Below are 16,949 nucleotides of genomic sequence, written 5' to 3' on the forward strand. Positions count from 1 at the left end.
GTGGAGGGTGCTTCCAGAGAAGAGAGAGAACCAGAGCGCGAGCGTACTAATCCGGGCGACTGGAGTGCGTTAGCCAGCCCGCCACGAGCCAGCTCTCCCCCACCCCATCTGTAGTTCCTCACTGTACCCTTCCCCTCCCCCCTCCCTGCCCGGGGTGAGGGGGGTGGGGGACAGACAGCGTCCCTCCCTCGGCGCCGCGTGACCGGAAGTGGCGCCATCTTTAGCCTCTTGTGCTATTGACAATAACAAGCGCCGGTTCTCTCCTCCTCCCCCTCCCCCCCCATCCACAGCGTCTCCCCTCCCAGGGAGAGGGAGAAAAGGCGGAGGTGGAGTTGCTGCTTCACAGACTCAGAGTCGCTCCTGCAGAAAGTGGGGAGAGACAGATTGAAAAGCAGGGGAGGGGGGACGGCACGGCCGTTTACCTGTCTGCCTCCTCCTTCGATCTCTCCTTTCGTTCTGCTCACTCCGGGTGTCAGCCTGACCGCCTTCCCAAACCCTCCCATTCCCCGGTGCCCCCCCCCACTTTCCTTCTCGTCCTCTGTGTTTCTCCTCTCTTCTTTCTTCCCTTCCCCCTCTGATACCGCCACCTTCTTTCCTACACGTAAGCAGGCATATATAAACGTAGATTTTTGATGCTCCTCTGCCTGTTGACCCCGCTATTTTCATGTTTCCAACAGGTTTTTCTTCCCCCAATCCCTCAGCTGCTGCTGCTGCACAGGAGGTCAGATCTGCCACTGATGGTAATACCAGCACTACTCCGCCCACCTCTGCCAAGAAGAGAAAGTTAAACAGCAGCAGCAGCAGTAGCAGCACCAGCAGCAGTAGCAGCACTAATAGTAGTAACGAGAGAGAAGACTTTGATTGCTCCTCTTCCTTCTCATCCATTCCACCCTTACAACCCAGGGATTCAGCATCCCCTTCAACCTCCTCCTTCTGCCTAGGTGTTTCAGTGGCTTCTTCTAGCCACATACCAATACAGAAGAAGCTACGTTTTGAAGACACCCTGGAGTTTGTAGGGTTCGATGCGAAGATGGCTGAGGAATCCTCCTCCTCCTCCTCCTCATCTTCACCAACTGCTGCTACATCTCAGCAGCAGCAACTTAAAAATAAGAGTATATTAATTTCTTCTATGACTTCGGTGCATCATGCAAACGGCCTAGCCAAATCTTCTACCACCGTCTCTAGTTTTGCTAACAGCAAGCCTGGCTCTGCTAAGAAGTTAGTGATCAAGAACTTTAAAGGTAACCAAGGCCAAAATCCCTAATCACCTACTAAGGATTTGACACTTGAGTAGTCACGTGCTCTTTTATGTTAATATATTAAGCAGTATAGAGGTGGCCTAATGTTTTATGTATAATCATTGAGGTGAAGGGGAAATCCTTTTTTCGTGTGGAGGGTTCATTTTTTAGAGTGTGGTTTGTATTCTTTTGCTGAAGCAAACACTGAGTATTTCTGTAGAGTGTTTTTCTATTTGTCTCAGGCTATTCTATCTTGTTCTTCCTTGTAACTGACAATCTACAGTACGATTGATCAGGATTTAACAGATGAGAAATTTGTATTCTAAAGAGATTTATTTCAAGTGCATACTTAGCCTGGACATTAATTTTTTTTTCTGCTTCAGTAGGCCACATTCTTCAATCTTTAGAAATGCAGATGTGATCTTTTTATGCTCGAAATATATATAAGTAGATTTATAATATTGACTACTATATTTATGAAGCTTATCCTGGCAGCAGTATTTGGACAAAATGTTTTCAGTCTCTGCATTTTCCCCCAAAGATAGGTATTGGAAGTGAAACATGTTATGTATACACAGAAGTAGTAACTCTCTGTACACTATTCTAAAGATAGGAACAGTTACTACATTTTTTTTTCACTAGGATAGCTTTTAAAGTATTGACCTGAAGCTTTTAGGAAAATTTACTCATAGAGTTTGCGATAAGTCACTTGAAGAATTATGAACGCATTGCTTTAAAAAATAAAATCTCAGCTGAGTTAATTTTTTAATCTGTTATATGTTTCTGTTTTTCTAACTTTTTCAACACTAAACTAGCAGGTAGTAGTTGCTAAAATGTTTATTAAATGGGACAGCAAATGAATGAACTGAAGCACTCTACTACATAAGTGTCTTGTGGCTAAATATTAACATTGAGAAAATTAAGTATTCTGTGCTTGTGTTTTCAACATTAGTGAAAATCAATCAATGTGCTCTATTTTGTCTCAAGCAGAGGATTATGGTATTTTTTAACCCTTTATATTTTATATCACTGCCTTTCTATCCCCAGGCTCACAAGTATATTCCTTTTGATTCAATACTAGAGCTTGCTAAAGTGAATATAAATCATAATTGACTGTGTTAATTATTTCACTTAAAGTTGTATTGATTTGATAGCCAATGATTTTTAAAGAAATGAGCTGTAACCCTAATTGCATTTGCAAACCGATTTCAAATTTTTTGTTTATTTTTCTCTTCCTCTGGAAGTAAAAGCGTATTTAAGTATTTGGATGCTTTAGTTAAATGTTTTTTTCACTTATTGCTGGCCCAGTGAAGTTAAAGTCAAGACTAAGATGGCTCTTTCCATTCTGAGAATACTGCATAGATTCTGAAGTTATCTAAAGATTTAAATTGTTTTAAATTTCACTGTACTTGTCAATGAGGTTTAAAACCGAAGATGTTTTCTACATTTCTGTAATTGCTGCACAAATTTTGGGGGCAAGCAGACCTACATTAGAATTCCACCTTTGCCATTGACTATGGTGACCTTGAGCAAGTTTACTAAATGAGTTCCTGGCCTGTTTTCTTACTTAAAAAATGATGGTATTAATATACCTAGGCATCTTATTGTTGGGAATATAACTTTATAAAATACACAAAATAGAACAAGATTGATGTTGGCTTAAGTTTTATTCACAATAGAATACATCAGGATTGTTATTTTTTATCTTGTCATTTTTGAATTTTTATTTTTTGAAGCAATTCAATCAATAAGAGAAAAAGCCTCACCTTCAGTTTTAATAGTATTCTGTATTTTAATGAGTATTCTACCATTTGAATTTTGTTTATATTGAGCTTAAATACAATTTTTATTTTAATATTTAAGCATAATAATTACAAAGAGCCTGGAATAGTAATTCTGTTTGATTTTATGTATCTTTAGTTACTATAGCCTATACATTATTCTAATACCAGTCTTTTGCATATCATTTAGATAAGCCTAAATTACCAGAAAACTACACAGATGAAACATGGCAGAAACTGAAAGAAGCGGTAGAAGCTATTCAGAATAGTACTTCGATTAAGTACAATTTAGAAGAACTCTATCAGGTACGTAGTTGTATGGACAACCAAATTTGAATTACATAAATTGTGGTAGGAGTCATATGGATTTTCTTTTCTTTTTTTCAGTTTTTGAGACAGGGTGCTACCTGTATAATCTAGACTTGGCCTGGAACTCCCTATGTAGTCTATGTTGGTTTTCAACTGCCTGTGCCTCCCAAATGCTAGGATCACAGGTGTGAACTACCATGCCTGACTTGGTTTTTACTTTCTGAAGTGGAGTTTTGGTTTCTTTCTAATTACAGTTCCCTCGTTAGTTGAGACATTCTATTTTATAATCAGACCACAGAGTTTCACACTTGATAAAGATTTGGATAGCTATACTCTGATATGATAGATGTTTTATTTATAATGAAGTGCTATAGCATAGATGATTTCAGTTCACATCTCATTTCTTTGGTGTTATCCACCTACAGGAAGCACTTCAAGATAGCTGGTCTTCTTTACAGCATTTAGTCCGCCTCATTAGAAGCTGTTTGCCAGTTTTTTCTTGCTGTTTATGCTTGTCATCTCTTCTGCTCAACTGTAAGACATACACCTAGAAATGAGCAGCAGGTTGTAGTCTAGCAACTTAGTCTGAGGTTCAAATTTGTTTCTTTCTTTTTTGGGGGGGGGTCTGGTCATGGGGCCTGAACTTTGGGCCTGGGTACTGTCCCTCAGCTCTTCAGCTCAAGGCTCTACCACTTGAGCCACAGCGCCACTTCTGGCTTTTTTTTCTTTTTGCTTATGTGGTGCTGAGGAATCCAACCCAGGCCCTCATGCATGCAAGGCAAGCGTTCTACCACTGAGCCACCTTCCCAAATTTGTTTCTTTTGCATAACAAATAGGTCTTTACTTGAAATATTTAACTTGAATATGTTGAGAGCAATCATTGACTTAGACTTCATACCAAGAGAGATTGCTCTACCATGTTTTTAACACATGTAACTAATTTAAGGAGTTCTTTTCCCTTAGAGGATCAGCATTTCAGTATTTAAATATACCTCTGTGTATAATATCTTGAGGCTTTTATGTGTGATTACTTTGTAAGAAGTTATAGTAGTTTAGTTATCACTATTTATAGTTTTGACATTTTTTTTGCCAGTCCTGCAACTTGAACTCATGGCCTGAGAGCTATCCCTGAGCCTCTTGTGCTCAAGGCTAGTGCTCTATTACTTGAGCTACATTCCCACTTCCAGCTTTTTCTGAATAGTTTATTGGAAATAAGAGTCTCACGGACTTTATTGTCCAGAATGACTATGAACTGTGATCCTCAGATCTCAGCCTCTTGAGTGGCTAGGATTACAGGTGTGAGCAACTGGCACCTAGCTCTGTGTGTGTGTGTGTGTGTGTGTGTGTGTGTGTGTGTGTGTGTGCGCGTGCGTGTGCGTGCGTGCGCACGTGTGCGTTCATGTGCCCATACTGGCGCTTCAAGTCATGGTTTCTCATTCTTAATTTTATTTATATTTGTTTATGTGATACCAAGGAATCCAACCCAAGGCCTCATGCATGCTAGGCAAGCACTCTACCACTAAGCCACATTCCTAGGCCAGTGTCTCATTCTTGATCACCATTTTCACTCACGACTGGCACTCTTACCGCTTGAACCATAGCTCTAGTGCCAGGTTTTTTGTGTGCCAATACTATGGCTTAAACTTAGGGCCTTCAAGCCAGGTGCCGGTGGCTCACAACTGTAATCCTAGCTACTCAGGAGGATGAGATCTGAGGATCATGGTTCAAAGCCACCCCAGGCAGGAATATCCGTGTCTCCAATAAACCACTCAGAAAACTGGAAGTGGTGCTGTGGTTCAAGTGGTAGAGCACTAGCCTTGAGCTGAAGAGCTGAGGGACAGCTTCCAGGCCCAGAGTTCAAGCCCCATGACTGACAAAAAAAATAGAATTTATAAGATTAGAGCAAAGAATAGAGCAGGGGATCCAGGTACTGGTGGCTCATCCCTGTAATCCTAGCTACTCAGGAGGCTGAGATCTGAAGATCACAGTTAAAAGCCTCCCCAGGCATGAAAGCCCATGAAACCTCCAATTAACTACTCAAAAAACACCTGGAGGCTAGGAATGTGGCTTAGTGGTAGAATGCTTGCCTAGCACGCATGAAGCCCTGGGTTCAATCCTCAGTACCACATAAACAAAAAGCCAGAAGTGGCTGTGGCTCAAAGGGATAGAATGCTAGCCTTGAGCAAAAACAGCTCTGGGACAGTGCCCAGACCCTGAGTCAAACCCCAGGACTAGCAAAAAATCAAAAACAAAAACAAAATATCCAGAAGTGGAGCTGTGGTTCAAGTGGTAGAACACTAGCCTTGAACACAAAAGCTCAGGGACAATGCCAAGGCCCTAAATTCAAGCTCCAGGACTGGCACAGAAAAAGAAGAAAAAAAATAGAGTAGGGAAGGCTTTAAAATATGTGATCCAATGACTTTTCTTCACATAATGTACAAGATAGCAAGATAGCCTACAAAGCATATTTATCTTGTATTAATCTCATTTAAGCATTATTGAGACTCATTCTGAAGTCAATAGGGTAACAGTTACTATCCCCAGAGTCATATATTGGCTATTGACAGAACAAAGGAACTTGAACTGACAAGTTGTTACTTGTTTGGTACTTATTTTTTTGTATATCATGGAGCTTGAACTCTGTTCCTGGGCACTGTCCCCAAGCTCTTCAGCTCACGGTGAGCACTCTACCACTTGAGCCACAGCTCCACTTCTTGTTTTTTGGTGTTTAATTAGAGACAAGAGTCTCATGGACTTTCCTGCCCCAGCTGGCTTTAAACCATGATCCTCAGATCTCAGCCACCTGAGTAGCTAGGATTACAGGCATGAGCCACCGGTGCCTGGATTAGTTTGGTACATTTTTATGCTATACTGCTGCCTTACTGACAATACCACATTATTTTAAGTACTACTGTATTACAGTGTTCAAAGCAATTAAATAGTTTTCCTTTCTGAAAAAAACTATTTGGAGCATGTGATAAATGTTCTCATTTGTATGTTTATTGTGCTTATTTTGGTATGTTAGTGTACAGCATATTGAATTTCTTTGCAAATTCTTTATTGTGCTTAAGTGATTACATAATTTCACAAATTTCATAGTGTTGTGGCATAGTGAATGCTTAGTTAAAGTCACAAACACAAGACTGGCAAAAAAAATTTTTAAATAAAATGAAATAAAATGAAGATATTTTAAACTAAAAAAATGTCACAAGCACATTCTAACTTTCCTGGGGCAAATTGTCTATCATGGTCTATAAAATTTATGAGTTCTATGAACTTTGACAATACAGTTATTTCTTCCGTATCAGGTGGTATGTACATTTCTTTCCTTTTGCACAGTGTCAGCTGTTCCTTCTTTCCCACTCATTCCCTCCCTCCCATCGCTGCCATTGAGTTGCTTAGTTCATTTTGATTGATGTCCAGTGCAGCTGATGGGTCCAACTGTCTGTTGTATGTTTTTCTCTGATTTCTTTATATTACTTTATATCTTTCATACTTCTTTTTATCTAAAGTTTTTAATCAAGTTGAAACTCTCTACACATTAAACACTTAACTTCCCATTCCCTCTACCCCAGACCTCTGACAACCACTATTCTACTTTCTCTATGAGTTGTTTATTCTAGGTGTCTTGGGTAAAAGAAGAATCCTATAATACTTGTCTTTTATATTCTGACTTATTTATAATTGTATATTACATATAACCCCAATTCTGCATTATATATAGGCTAATAATCTTATTTAGCTGAACATAAAATCTTTCATCTTATAGCCAGGGTCAGAATTCTTTTCCTTTTTAAGGATAAATGATTCTCGTCAAATTTACCATTACATTTATCTATTAATCTGCTGGTGAACACAAGATTTTGCTGCTTCATACTTTCAAAAATGTTGATTGTAGTTGTAAATAAGCTCTCACCACTTTGAATATTTTTCTTGGGCTTTTGATTTGAATATATTATCCCTGATACCTTATTCTGTTAATCCTTTTTGTAGTTCAATTTTTTTGTCTTTAGTAGCTTATATTAGTCATTCCAACAGGGTACATTTTATTCCTACATTTCCACACATTTATCCTTTCTTTAGTTCAGAAGTTTTACCTGCTGTTTGAGAAGTTTTACCTGCTGTTTGATTACAGCATTAACCTGATGTCAGAAGTGTACCTTCTTTCTCACTGTTTTGAATTTTTTGTACCTTATTGGTTCTGCTACAATAAATTCAAAAGCATTTGTTTCTAGCTCTTTTATTGTGTTTGGCCTTGATTTTTTTAAATGCTCCTTGTAATTTTCTTTACAAAAAGGAAGATAGTGTGGCCCGTGTCTCAAGCCTCAAATCCTAGCTACTAAGGGACTGAGATCTGAGAATCACAATTCAAACTCATCTTAGGCAGGAAAGTCTGTGAGATTCTTATTTTCAGCTAACCCCTCTTCCCAAAAAAGTACTGCTGTGGTTCAAATGGTAGAATGCCAACCTTGAGCAAAAAAGCTAAAGCATACTGCCCAGGGGGAGGGAGGGGGGAAATTCTATTTTTGGATTAAAACTTAGGATGCAAGTCCCAAGTGTGGGTTTCACATACTGTCTACTAAGCCTTGAATTTCTGAAAAGAAAATGTTCTGAGTGCATTTGCAATAAGTAAACATTGTATTTGTTTTGCCAGCATGGGGCCTGAACTTCCAGCCTGGGTGCTTTCCTTTAGCTTTTTTGTTCCAGGGTAGTTGATCTACTACTTGAGCCACAGCACTACTTCCAGCTTTTTGGTGACTAATTGTAGACAAGACTGTCATGATCTTTCCTGTCCAGGCTAACTTCAAACCTAAATCTTTACATCTCAGCTTCCTGAGTAGTTAGGAATACAGGCATGAGCCACAGGCACCCAGCTACTGGTTATTTTTGAGATGGGTCTTTTCAATTTTCTGTCCGGTTTGGCCTTGAACTGTCATCCTTTTGCTCTTAGCCTCCTAAGTAGCTAGGATTACAGAGGTGAGCCACCTGTTCTTGGCTGAGATCCTTTTTCCCCTAATCCTGTATTTGTGACTTAGTCTTGATGTATAGCTGAGGCTCACTTTGAACTCATGATTCTTCTGCCTCCTGAGTGTGAAGATTAGTTATGCCTTAGATTACAAAACTACCTGCCATTCTAAAATTTTGGATGATATATGTTTAAGTCATACTTTCCTCATTTGTGTAAGAGGGGAATTGTCATTACCTATAATATCAAGTTATTTAATTGTAAATAAAGTACTGCAAAAGAGTGCTTAGTATACTTCCTGTAACATATAGGTTATCATCAATGATAAATATTTGAGTATTTATAAAAGAAATTTTTATTTTAAAATTGCATTTTTGTTTTAGAGCTCTAAAGCAACATATTTAAAAATTCTAAGTCCATATTAAGCCAAATTAGCTCCCTGATGAGTAGATTACATCCCAAATATGCTTCAAGTAGATCCTATTAGTGAAATTAAGGGAAAAAAGGGAACCATTTTTCTCTACACTTCTCAAGTACATGTCCTATTTTCACCTGTAGTATCTTACAGTGAGGATTTTGTTTTTTGCATTCTTTAAACCAAGTAATATTTAAAATAATGAGATTATTATCTTCATGTTCTTGTACTTTTGCTTGGCTTTCTCATTCAACTCTGGTACTCTAAGACCACCACTTCAGCTACAACTTCACTTCTGACTTTTAAAAATTATTATTATTATTAATATTATTTGTTGGCTATGGGGTTTGAACTCTGGGCCTGGATGCTATCCCTGAGCTCTTCAGCTCAAGGGGAGCACTCTACCACTTGAGCCACAGCACCACTTCCGGTTTTCTTAGTATTTTTTTGCATATAAGAGTCTCATGGACTTTCCTGCCTGGGGTGGCTTTGAACCCCAATCCTCAGATCTCAGCCTCCTGAGTAGCTAGGATTACAGGCATGAGCCACCAATGCCTGCTAAATTGTTATTTTTATGTGTGTACTGGAAATGGGGCTTGAACTTAGTAACTTTTGCTCTTGTTTGGCTGCTTTTGCTTCAGTCTGTTGTTGTAACCCTGAGCCATACCTCCACTTTCAGCATTTGGAGATAAGAGTATCACAGATATGTCTATCCAGGCTGGCTTTGACCATCATGTCTTCAGATCTTAACCTTCTGTGTAGCTAGGATTATAGGGATGAGCCACTAGCATCCAGCAAATTTTCTTTCTTTTTATGTTGCTAGTAATGGAATCTAGACCCTCAGGTTCTTCTACTTGAGCTGTACCTCTATCCAACCTCAGAAATTCTTTTTATTTCCCCAGTCCTGGCACTTGATCTCAGGGCCTGGACACTGTTCCTGAACCTCTTTGTTCTCAAGGCTAGCACTCTACTACTTAAGCAATAAGCACCACTTCCAGTTTTTTTTGAGTAGTTCATTGGAGGTAGGAGTCTCATGGACTTTTATGCCTGGGCTGGCTCAGCCTCCTGAGTAGCTAGGATTATAGGTGTGAGCCACTATCACTTGCAGAAATTCTTATACCTTACAACTAAAGATAGGTGAAGTTGTATGTGTATAAAGCTCAATTTAATTAGCCATTTTATTTTTCACTATATCCATTTCCTTCTGGGGAACAATATTTGGTACTCAGCCTCTTTACCTTGGCCTTGAGGAACAAAGCTCAGAGACAGTGCCCAGGCCCTGAGTTCAAGCCCCAGGACAGGTGTGTGCACACACGTGCGCACGCGCGCGTGTACACACACACACACACACACACACACACACACACGAGGACATTAATGATTCAGTGACAAGTCATTGTTATATGGTGGGTGAGAACGCTATGTGATTCACTGGCTTCTGAACAGTTAAGAACTTACTGGAAGAAGTGGGACCTAGTTGGGAAATATATGGTATCATGTGTAAAAAGGTAGGTTTATCTACTGCTTTTGGGGAGAAAGCAAACATAACAGAAGGAAATGGCATATGTAGTGTTTAGATAAATTCTACAAATGGGAAAAGAGTAGAGGGTGAAGTATACACTAAGTAATATGACAGGATTCTAGGAGGGGAAATGATAAATGTTGAGAAAAAAATAAGTCATTTAAGAGGAATACTACTATACAAAGAAAGGAATTCTCCACAAAGAAAATTACCATAGGCACAAGAAATAAATATAAATTTACCATTATATAGTTCTGGCTTAACTCCAGGTTGCTTTGGCTAAAATTTCCTATTCCTTCTTAGCTGTTGAGATAATTGACTTCCTCATTCCTAGTGAGATATGGTGACTTCCCCAATGAGATAAGTGGATTCTTTTAAAGTTTTCCTTACATTTACTAAATGTATAGGACCTGAATACAAGGAATGTGACTTCCAGTTAGTTGCTTATTAATAAATACACTCCAGTCAACTAGAATTTAGATGCCCTTCATCAGTCTATTTTAATGGAAGTTTTATCTTGATATATTTGTTATTACTAGTTTGAGTTATAGATGAGTTCATTGGAGTTTTATCATTCCTGTTGTTTTAAATCTGTCTTTTGATAGACATATAACAAGAAATTCACAACATCTGAACTTGTCCTGTGGGTTTTAAGTGTAATGGAGGACCATTTCAACTTTTACAATAAAGATGTAGTAGTTTCTTTTGTAATTAATGTTTATTCTTTTGTGCAAAATGTAAAGCTTCTACAAGCTTAAATTGAATGATAGAGGAAATTTTTGGTATTTAACTATGTAAGGTCTGAACAGGGACACCTCCCTCCCTCTTGGCAATGTTTCCGCCCAGTATTTGTTACCTAGGTAACTGGCAGACCTGGAAGTAGTCACCTTCCCCTCCAGCTAGGTCACATCCTTGGCCACCTCTGATCACATGCCTCTCATCTGACCTTAAGAGGTCACATCCAGATCCAGTGTGGCCACACCTTTCCACCACCTGGCCACATCTCTTCCTGTCCCTGGCCTAGATAAGTCCTGGCCCAGAGGTGGGTCGGCCCCTTCCTATCCCCCCCCCCCACTTTCCTTTTCAGCCATGCTTTTCCACTATGCATGGTAGGGGCAGCAGTTCGGTAAATAAACTTCTTCTCCTGCCTGAATAGCTTGTGTTGTTCTCTTCATCAGCTACCTAGTGAAACCTACCTATTTAATATACCTTACAAATTATATTCATTTTAATACAGCTAACAGAAATTTCTGCTTTGATCTGTTCAGGAAAACCCAAGAAAGTATAAGTAAGTTGAAATTTCTTTGTAGTGGCAGTGTAATGCTCACTTGATATAAAAATATTGGTGAAGGAAGTGGCACTGTGGCTCAAGTGGTAGAGCGCTAGCCTGGAGCTGACAAGCTGAGGGACAGCGTTCAGGCCCAGAGTTCAAGCCCCACAACCGACAAAAACAAAAAACAAAACCCAAAAAATATTGGTGAAGCTGGGCTCTGGTGGCTCACATTTGTAATTATAGCTACTCAGGAGGCTAAGATCTGAGGATCACGGTTCAAAGCCAGCCCCGGCAGGAAAGACCCTAAGACTCTTTCCTCCAAATAACTAGAAAACTGGAAGTAGCGCTGTAGCTCAAGTGGTAGAGTGCTTGCCTTGAGCTGAAGAGGGCAGGGATAGCACCCAGGCCCAGAGTTTAAGCCCCACGACTGACCAAAAAAAATGTATTGGTGAAATTATTTTAGAGTTAAGATGGATGTGCTTATAAAAATTATTAAATGGCTGGGAATGTGGCTTAGTCGTAGAGTGCTTGCCTAGCATGCATAAAGCCCTGGATTTGATTCCTTAGTACCACATACACAGAAAAAACTAGAAGTGGCACTGTGGCTAAAATGGTAAAGTGCTAGCCTTGGGCAAAAGCAGCTCAGGGGCAGTGCCCAGGCCTTGAGTTCAAGCCCCATGACTGGCAAAAAAAATGTATTAAAATTTTGGAAAGACAGTTTTTATATTTGACAGTTGCTATAACTTGGATATGTAGAACTTGGCTTAACTCCCTTTATCGTTAATCTATGTGTGAGTATATTATTTTATTTTATTATATATGTATTAATTTCTTTTTTACAGTATATTGGTCATGGAAAAAACGCACCACTTTTGATATCTATTTTTTTGGGGTCCAGTCGTTGGGCTGAACTCTGGGCTTGGGCACTGTCCCTCAGCTCTTCAACACAAGGCTAGTGCTCTACCACTTGAGCCACAGCACCACTTCTGGCTTTTTTTTTTCTTTTGTGGTGCTGAGGAATCGAACCCAGGGCCTCATGAATGCAAGGCAAGCACTCTACCACTGAGCCACCTTCCCAGCCCCAATATATATATATATATATATTTAAAGTATTTTTTGGCTGGTTGTGGGGCCTAAACTCTGGGCCTGGGCGCTGTCCCTCAGCTCTTCAGCTCAAGGCTAGTGCTCTACCACTTGGGCCACAGCACCACTTATGTCTTTTTCTGCTTATGTAGTGCTGAGGAATTGAACCCAGGGCCTCATGCATGCAAGGCAGAACTCTACCACTGAGCCACCTTCCCACCCCCTTACATTGATAAGTTTATCTTAGCTTGTGTTGAGATTGACTTCTAAGTTGCTCATGGTGGCCTCCAATTTGTGATCTTCATGGATCAGCTTAGTGAGTAGCTTAGTGAATAACTATTTTTTTTTTTGGTTGGTTGTGGGGCTGGCTTGAGCTCAGGGCCTGGGTGTTGTCCCTGAACTCTTTTGCTCCAGGGCAGAGCTCTACAAGTTGAGCCACAGCTCTACTTCTGGTTTTCTGGTGGTTAATTGGAGATAATAGTCTCTTGGACTTTTCCTTCCCAGGCTAGCTTTGAACCATAATCCTCAGATCTCAACCTCCTGAGTAGCTAGGATTACAGGCATGACCTACCAGTGTCCAATGAATAATTACTTTTAATAAGCTAGTATTACAGAAATATCAACAAACTAGGAAGTTCTTGTAGATAATTGAGAAACACTTCTTACCCTCTCCCTAAGAAATTCTATGTTTTATTCTATATTTTATTTTGTAGGCTGTAGAAAATCTTTGTTCTTACAAGATTTCTGCAAATCTGTATAAACAGCTGAGGCAGATTTGTGAAGATCACATCAAAGCGCAGATTCATCAGTTCAGAGAATATCCTTTCAAAAACAAAATATCTTACATTCTTATCTTCTCCTTCTCCCTTCCCCTCACTGTTTAACCCAGCTTGAAGTGGAATGTCTATTTTGTACATTAATCATTTTTGTTCTTTGCATTTTAGAGAATTTTCTTTTACTTTTTAGCATTAGAGTTCAAATATATCTGTCATATGTAAGTAAAATTTCCTCTTATTGTTACCATTTTGTACTAGCAAATTTGTAAGAAAATGATAAACCGAAGATGTTATGCTCAATTATGTGTAAGACTTATTTCAAAAATTTAATTATCATATAGGTGATGTACAGAGGGATTGCAGTTACATAAGTCAGGTAATGGTAGGACTGATTTTTAAAGGTGCCTTAGTGAGAGACCGTAATTTTTTTGCATTTTAAGAAATACCTTTTGTTCTTTAGTTGTTATTGTTTTATTTAATGTAAAGAATTTTTTGTGTTTGTGATAAATATGCTTATATTGCATATATTACTTGTACTAAACATTTTAAAATATCCTTAACATACACTATGGATTCATTGGATAGTGTTCTTTTTCTAAAGAAGATTGACAGATGCTGGCAAAACCATTGTAGGCAAATGGTAAGTTAAAAATAATATTATAGGGGCAGGGAAGGTGGCTCAGTGGTAGAGCAAGCTTGCCTTGCATGCTTGAGGCCCTGGGTTCGATTCCTCAGCACCACATAAGCAGAAAAAAAAACCGGAAGTGGTGTTGTGGCTCAAGTGGTAGAGTGCTAGCCTTGAGCTGAAGACCTGAGGGACAGCACCCAGGCCCAGAGTTCAGCCCCACGACCGGACCCCCCCCAATAAAAAATAGTATATTTCAGCTTAGACTTGGTAGCTAAAAAATAATCAAGTATAGGAATGTTACTTATAAAAGCCTTGTAGCCTGGTGCTGGTGACTCACATCTATAATCTTAGCTACTCTCTCTGGAGGCTGAGATCTGAAGATCAGGGCTTAAAGCCAGCCTGGGCAAGAAAGTCCTCGATACTTTAACCTCCAATTAACCACAAAGAAAAAAAATGTGGGAAGTGGAGCTGTGGCTTCTGTGGTAGAGCGGTAGCCTTGAGCACAAGAGTCTGAGACAATGCTCAGGATCACAGTTCAAGTTCTGGGACTAACAAAAAATAAAATTAAATTAAAATTAAATAATTAAAAACTACATCATTAAAAAGTTGCACTTTGCCAGTCTTTATTTTCTTTTTCTTTTTGGGGGGGGGTCCGGTCGTGGGGCCTGAACTCTGGCCTGGGCACTGTCCCTCAGCTCTTCAGCTCAAGGCTAGTGCTCCACCACTTGAGCCACAGCACCACTTCCGGCTTTTTGCTTATGTGGTACTGAGGAATCGAACCCAGGGCCTCATGCATGCAAGGCAAGCACTCTACCACTGAGCCACCTTCCCAGCCCCTTTATTTTCTTTTTAATTATTTTCTTTTTAGGGCCTTATATTTGCTAGGCAAGCATTCTATCACTTAAGTAACACTCAGTCCATTCAGTCAGTTTTAAAGGCTATCTCTTATCTACTGTTTGATTGCCTCTGAAAGTACCTTAGATTTTATTTTTGTTTTTTAACATGAACAAAGGTTTATTTGGGGACAGGGTCTCTAGTCTGCTTCTCCCAGTTTCTCTTGGACATGGATGTAAATTCCATGAACTTGATGAACTTGAGAGCCGACTTGTCCTTGGACACCTTGAGCAGCCCCGTGGTAGCCACTTTTTGGGGGGGGGCAGGGGGATCTGGTCGTGGGGCCTGAACTCTGGCCTGGGCGCTGTCCCTCAGCTCTCCATCTCAAGGCTAGCACTCTACCACTTGAGCCACAGCGCCACTTCCGGCTCTTTTTTCTGCTTATGTGGTGCTGAGGAATCGAACCCAGGGCCTCATGCATGCGAGGCAAGCACTCTACCACTGAGCCACCTTCTCAGGCCCCCCCCCTCGCACCTGGATTTTCAACTCAGGGACTGACACTGTCCCTGAGCTCATTTTTTTGTTTGTTTCATTGTTTCTTTCTTTCTTTTTTTTTCTCAAGCTAGTTCTCTACCTTCTTCAGCCACAGCCATACTTCTGGCTTTTTTTTGTGATTAATGGAGATAAGAATCTCAGAGGCTGTCTTTGAACTGTCATTCTCATATCTCATCTTCCTGATAAGCTAGGATTACAGGTGTGAGCTACTGATGCCTAGCTCAATATTATGGTATTTTAAATTTATTCAGATCAAAATCTTTTTTTTCTACTCTGACATTAGTTTATTTCTTATAAGTTGAATTTTTTGTGCTAGTACTGGGGCTTGAACTTAAGGCCTCATGTTCTCACATCAGCCTTTTCTCTCTAGCATTGGAATTCTAGACCTGAACCATGCCTCCAATCCAGCATTTTACTGGTTAATTAGAGATAGATTCTGGAGGACTTTTTTTTGTAAGAAAACTTGGCAGAGCTTTATTGATTAACTAAGCAAGCAAATAAGCAGACAAACAGATGCAAAGGAAGCAGAAGGGCAGGGGCACACTCAGAGTATGGATACTCTGGAAGGACGATACAGAGAGACACTTACAGAGTCTAAAGAACTTTTCTGTCTGGGCCTGTTTTGAACTTTGATCTGAAGAGCTCAGCCTTTTGAGTACTGAAGACTGTATTGTGAACCACCAGTATTTAGCATAAATTAAAATCTTAAAATATATTCTCAATATGCCACAGGTACAATTTAAGACATTTTTATCTACTAGCCCTGTTGCTAAAGAAGTGTATGTGTGCCCTTGATTCCCTTTTTTTCTTTTATTTTCAATTCCACTGCACTAATTAAAACATTAAATAGCTATTATACTTTAATATGACAATTTTGATGAAAAAAGTTTTGAATTTTTAAATATTTGATTGTAAGTGAATTGCTCTCAAAATTTGCTATTTGTATTAATTCATATTTGAAATATTTAATTTAGAACTACCTTTTATCTGTACCAATTGGCTTCTAAATTGCTACCTTTTATCTGTACCAGTTGGCTTCTAAATTGCTATGATGCTCTGTATAACAAGTATAGTATCCTTGAGTCTCTCTTTTTTTGTTCTGGGACATGAACACTGGGCCTGGGTGCTGACCCTGAGCTTCTTTTGCTCAAGGCTAGTGCTTTACCACTTGCACTACAGCTCCACTGCTGGCTTTTTTTGGTGATTTATTGGAAATAAGAGTCTCTTGGACTTTCCTGCCTGGGCTGGGTTCCAACCACGATCCTCAGATCTGAGCCTCCTAAATAGCTATGATTATAGGTGTGAGCCACCAGCACCTAGCTTGATTCCCTTTTCATACTTTCAATTACTTCTTTTTCTTTTTCTTTTTTGTCTGTCCTGGAGCCTGAACTCTGGGCCTGAGCGCTGGCCCTCAACTCTTCACCTCAAGGCTAGTTCTCTACCACTTAAGCCACAGCGCTACTTCTGGCATTTTCTGCTTATGTGGTTCTGAGGAATCAAATCCAGGGCCTCATGCATGCAAGGCAAGCGCTCTACCACTGAGCCACCTTCCCAGCTCTCCAATTATTT

General features: G+C 39.7%; 1 protein-coding gene across 1 annotated transcript in view; it reads left to right on the forward strand.

The window, feature by feature from the left end:
- The first annotated feature begins 288 nt into the window (after positions 1 to 288).
- The window catches only part of Cul4b (cullin 4B), a 44,828-nt gene continuing 28,167 nt past the window's right edge, over positions 289 to 16,949 (forward strand). Inside the window, exons 1-4 of the mRNA XM_013018076.1 lie at positions 289 to 1,241; positions 3,210 to 3,325; positions 13,301 to 13,404; positions 13,934 to 14,003. Of these exons, the coding sequence (XP_012873530.1) occupies positions 665 to 1,241; positions 3,210 to 3,325; positions 13,301 to 13,404; positions 13,934 to 14,003 (867 nt within the window). The 5' untranslated portion in view covers positions 289 to 664. The remainder of the gene's footprint in view (positions 1,242 to 3,209; positions 3,326 to 13,300; positions 13,405 to 13,933; positions 14,004 to 16,949) is intronic.

The sequence above is a fragment of the Dipodomys ordii genome, unplaced genomic scaffold, assembly GCF_000151885.1.
Source record: "Dipodomys ordii isolate 6190 unplaced genomic scaffold, Dord_2.0 Scaffold38, whole genome shotgun sequence".
NCBI classification, from domain to species: Eukaryota; Metazoa; Chordata; class Mammalia; order Rodentia; family Heteromyidae; genus Dipodomys; species Dipodomys ordii.